General features: G+C 34.4%; 1 protein-coding gene across 3 annotated transcripts in view; it reads left to right on the top strand.

Moving 5' to 3' along the window:
• The window catches only part of LOC133181879 (heterogeneous nuclear ribonucleoprotein U-like), a 17282-nt gene extending 12644 nt beyond the window's left edge, over positions 1-4638 (top strand). For all 3 annotated transcript variants that reach the window (XM_061316522.1, XM_061316520.1, XM_061316523.1), the window contains 2 exons: positions 3404-3634; positions 4368-4638. In XM_061316522.1, the coding sequence (XP_061172506.1) occupies positions 3404-3634; positions 4368-4553 (417 nt within the window). In that variant the 3' untranslated portion in view covers positions 4554-4638. The remainder of the gene's footprint in view (positions 1-3403; positions 3635-4367) is intronic.
• Positions 4639-5657: the final 1019 nt, after the last annotated feature.

Here is a 5657-nt window from a genome sequence, read left to right as displayed (position 1 = left end):
ATTTTTAATGTCTGAAGAATTTAATCCCACGTAATCACGTAACGAAGAAGTGGTATGATCAGTGTTACATGTGATATACGATCCGAGCTGCATGTATTTGTTTTAGTGTACAAACCAAGCATTTATATTCTTGTGGAGAGCACATTTATTATCCCCTCGCGCAACTAGTTGCGGAGGGGATATAGCATCGCTACTGTGCGAATGTGTGTGTGTTAGTGTGTTAGTGTGTCCGTTACAGCTTGTGGGCAAGATTTAAAGAGAACCTTTGGACTATCAATTCTCAGCTTCCACATACTTATGTGGCATTGTAAAAGGACAAACCCTATTCATTTTCAAATTAATCGTTAAAATATTTCTTAAAATATCGCGATTTTACTACCTTCAAACCCTGAAATTTTATGTACGACTTGACAATACTCGCTTCCGCTTAATCAACCTGGAAAATTCGGCTCGCTTCGACAGACTCGCTTCAGAGTTCAGTAAGTTCTACTTTGTATTTACGTATTGTCATATTATTTTGCGTATCTTAAGACAGTCTGTATAAACTAAAAGTGTCATCTCTGACGCTGAATAATTGAAATAATTTGATGAACGTCGCGGTTTCATTACCAAATTTCCACAGGTGTCTGTTTACAACATGGAATTTATTCTTGAGGCGCATGTAATTCCCGAAAGCTATAAAGACATTTCACAAGTTTCAGTGACCTCTCAACACCGGTATATTTTCATTTTTTATTACGAAGAAATATTGCTTCCGCGGGTATTCTCAGATTTTATGCATATTGCATACAACTTTGAGATTTACATAGGTAGGTAAATTACTGAAACCTAGAGCATACGTGATATGTTTCTGCTAGGAATAAGGGAAACTGCCCACTTACATATGCATGTTATTCCCCCCTCCCCCACGATGTTGTGCACTTTGATTTAAAAATCCCCCCCCCCCCAAGATGATTTTGTTAAAATTGTGCTGCAATATATTTTATTTTCTTTACCTTTAAATATTTTAAACCTAACTAGTTGATTGTATCTTCATTAACGTCCCTCTTGAGAATTTTGCCATTACCGGTGAAGTGCCTGGCGCGAGGGGATGCTCCGCTTAGCGGTGCTCTTGTTTTTTTTATCTTATATCATTCTGAATTTATAAGCGAGAACCGAGAGCAAAATTCCTGTGTACAATAATGTGCGTATTTTTCGTAACAGAATAAATTCTTTACATAACATAGTAAGTATAAATTCTGTTTTAAAAATCCTTTCAGTGTAAGAATTTAATATGTTTTTTCCTTAATTATGTAAAGAAACAATGTCAGAGAGAGAAAGGAGAGAGAGAGAGATGCTCTTAACCCCCTTTCACATGTCTGAAGAAAAAAATCATTTAATTCTTCGTTTAATAATGCCGAAGCGTATTTCTCGTAACTGACTTTTTTTTTTCTTTTTATAAACTAGCATCTATGTTTTAAATTAAGACCCTTTCAGTGTAAGTATTTTTTAAGTTTTTCTTTAATTGAAAAGTGTGTAAAAAAAAAATCAGAGAGAGAGAAAGAGAGAGATTCTTTTAACCCCTTTCACATAAATCTGTAAAAAAAAAAAAATAATAATAATAATATTAATTCTTCGTTTTATTTACATTACCAAATGTCACAATTAACCATTCTATAATACTATTTAAATTCTGTAACATTGTTTCATAGTCAACCCAGTTGCAACATGTTGTTATCGGTTACACACGAAATCCTCGTGCTACACCTGTCAATCAAAATCGCACGACGCAAGATGGCCCAGAAAGTCTGTTTACGCGGAAAGTCTTGTGATTTGAAACATTCTTATGGTCAGTTCCGAGTTCACACCTTTCTTAAAAATATATTGGGATGCAGCCGGAGGGCCGGGGGCGCTGTGTGTTTATCACACCTTTCGTCTTTGACCACATCAAGTGTATAACACACTCAACTGACTTTCAGGGAAATTCATCTACCGAGTTACGCCACCACACATGTACTTTGGCTTGATTACAAACTTACTTTGTATGTAACCTGTTAGATTATGGTTGTTTTATTTCACAATAGCGTAAGATAAAAAAAAATCTTCAGACTCTCGATTAATTTAGAAGGGGGGGGAGGTAACAAACGTAATAGCTTGAAAGAGGATAGGGATTTCACTACATGTAACTAGTACATTTTATTTCCTCTAAAACCATGATAATAACTTTACAAAGACTTTGATCATAAGAGAAGCTTTATTCTATGCATGTACATCCCCGAACTACATTCGCTACATGTAATTGATTTTTTTTTTTTCGCAAACCGGTAGACACATTTTTCATTAAATAATTTCAGGATAAGGTAATATTTGTACAGTATACCAGTACTCGACTTTTTTTGTGTGTGATATATATTTACCTCCATATTTTACAAGATTACAGACTGCAATAATCCTTAAATTATCTGAGAGTTTATGAATTATGTGCGTGTATCTGACACGTTTTAAATTTTATTTTAGATATTTTTTTTTTAAATTCTCGTTATGTAGAAATGATTTATAAAATAAAATATGCATCTGATAAATACGACATATGAATGCATACGTGCCGCAAAAAGAAAAAAAAAATTATGAAAATGACTGTAATTAAAATGAACACAGCTATAATCGAAAGAAAAGACAACCAGGTAATTTATTTACGAAAGTGTATTTTTTCTCTCGTATAACTAGGTTTTGAAAACACGACATGGATGTGTGTACACATTTGAAGACTATGTCTTTTCGGTGCTGGGCACGAGCACGTGGATCTTAGATTTTAGGACATCTTATTTGTTCAAACGTCTGTATATCGATAATAAAGAACTTATATTTAAGAAAAAAGTTAAAAAAGAAAACACTTATTTCAAAGGAAATTGATATAATTGATTAAATAACGACAATGAATATTTTTTTTAAGTTCTGCGTGATATCGTAATGGGACACTGTGATACACCGCGCGTACACACCGTGTTACACGGTGCACAGACATCCTAACTTCAAAGACGCCGACATTGATCGAGGTCCATGCTTTTGCGTGGACTTGCGGTCCACGGGGCCCCGTGTTTTTCGGGGAAAACTCGTGGCCTGTACTGTAGCTAAAAATAGAATGTTCTCGTGATATTTCCTACTTTAAATATTGGGTCTGATTAAATCAAGCTGTTTAATATAAAAAATTTTCCTGATATTTAAAGTAATGATCTGATAAGAAAAAAAACACAAAATCAAGCTTTAAATTACTTTCTGATATTCATACATGTACATAAAATATTTTTATGATGATAACCACCAAGTAGAATCAAGATTACTTCAATTGACATTTTGTGACCACTTATTTATTTAATATTTCTCTGCAAGAAGTACAGATAATGGTAGTGAATTTTTTTTCTAGGACCGTTATGGAGGGGGTGGTGGCAGAAGTTATGGAGGTGGTAACTATGGAGGAGGAGGAAATAAGTGGGGTAACCAAGGAAACCGTGGAGGAAGCTGGAGTGGTAACCAAGGAAGCTGGGGAGGTCAACAAAACAGAAGTTGGGGAGGTCAACAGGGAAGTTGGGGAAACCAGAGTGGAGGCTGGGGCAGTCAGAGTCAGTGGAACCAGGGCTCTAACCAAGGATACGGGGTAAGAAATGTGTTGTAATAGACATTTTAAGGAGCATTTACAATCATCTGACTATTCAGAATGGAAAAATTTAGCAATGACTCAGCTTTTGATCTTTGGGTTTCCAGAGGTCTATCCAGACTTAAAGAAAGAAAAATATTCTTTTAACACTTTGAATTACAATGATAAACCTTTTTGTTGAATATTAGTAATAATATTCATGTAGTTTCTATCATGAAGTGGAAATAATTATTTTGTAATCCTACATTTAATTAAGGGTATGGAATAAATAGTTCTTTTTTTTTGGCTCCTGAATTTAATAAAGAATTATACAATAAGATATATGCTTACATATAAAGGTTGAGTATAAAAGTCCATATTGTTTAAGAAACGAATTTAATTGGCTTATCCATTTGAAGCAGATTGCTTATATTCTTTTTACTGTACTATTTAATGCAGAGCAATGTTTTAGTTGTTGCTAATCTCCTATAGATTTCTTAGTACTCTGTTTTTGTTCACTTTTCCTGATTAAAAAAAACCAGAATGTGGACTGCTAAAAGCTATTTACTTGTCAAGGATGAACAAACTACTGTATTAACTGCAGTTGATCAGGATTCATAGTAAACACTCAGGATTGATCAGAATTCAGGTCAAAGAAACCCTCATCAAATTTGCCTTTTAATTTTAGGAATTCTTGTAAATCACTAGTAATGTAGTTACATAATTTTAGTTGTAATTTGTGTATATTTTGTAGCAGTGGAATTATGCTCAGACTGCAGGTCAATCAGGCCAGCAACAGAGCTGGGGGAGCCAGGGTTACTGGCCACAGCAGCAGCAACAGTACGCTGCTAACCAGCAGTATCAGCAGATGTGGTACGGTGGCCAGCAACCCCAGCAAAACTACACCACCAGCGGAGGTGGTGCAGGTGGCACCAAGTAGATCTCAAGGGAATGGTGCGGGCAGCTTTCTTCTAGGTGTTGTTGTCATTGTTAGCAGTCTTCAACTGTTCTGTACATAGAAGATCCACCACTGATCAATTAAACCGTGATGGATTGACTATAATAGACTGCATGTCTTTTCATTTCAATTATAGGGTCATATGTACATGTTCTTAAGTTAGACTTTATAGAGAAATAATCTGGAGTCTTTGCTGGGACATTTGTATTGTCTAACCCTGAAGAACTGTTAATTTAAAATTTTTATTCAATAAACATGCACTGTAGATTAACATCCTCATCATAATAAAAGTGAAAAGGATCAGCTTTTATTAACATTTATCAAGATTGTATTGTAACTGATTATTTTGGATATCTTTTGGTGTGAAATTATTAAAGTAGCATTTTCTCATTTTGTACATATTTCATATTAGTTTTAAAATTTTATATAATTTTTCATCATACTTTCGGGTGTTTTATTCTGAAAAGGCAACAAACACATTCATTTGATGTTGCCATTTTTTGAGCAAATAAATGTTAAAATCACATTAAATGGATTGTCTTTTATGTGAATATGATCTACAAGAACGTGTGTGATCTGCACATTGGAGTTCGCCTTGAAGTTTTGAAGGATTGAAATCTTCATATATTTAGTTTTTAATCATTTTGAGTCAATCAGGTGACCTATTGCTATCTTTTCTTGTTCATCGTCATGTGTTGTTCGTTGGTCGTGAACTTTTGAACATTTTCAGCTTCTGCTCCTGAACCAACTTCAGCTAATTTTGGTATATAAATGTAGCATCAATGGATGAAGGGGTGCAAGAATATTTTCATGATCCCTGGGATGAAGGATGGGGTTAAAACCATTAAAATTAGTGCTATCTTTAAAAATTTTGATTTCTGGACATCAAGCAGTCAAAGTATTGGCATGATTGTAATAAACATTGAGCACTCTACCAAAATATTTAAATTCATGGCCCCAGGGGTTCTGGGGTTAGGTTGGAGTGCTAAGGATCATATGTTGAAAATGCATAAATTCTTTAAAAATACTTTTTTATCCCTGTATGTTACAGCAGGTAAACTAGGTGCCTGTTTATGATGATCAAAG

Source organism: Saccostrea echinata, unplaced genomic scaffold, assembly GCF_033153115.1.
Source record: "Saccostrea echinata isolate AGI-Se365-2 ecotype Australia unplaced genomic scaffold, CSIRO_AGI_Sech_v1 ptg000009l, whole genome shotgun sequence".
NCBI classification, from domain to species: Eukaryota; Metazoa; Mollusca; class Bivalvia; order Ostreida; family Ostreidae; genus Saccostrea; species Saccostrea echinata.
This window is presented reverse-complemented; position numbering and strand designations above follow the sequence as displayed.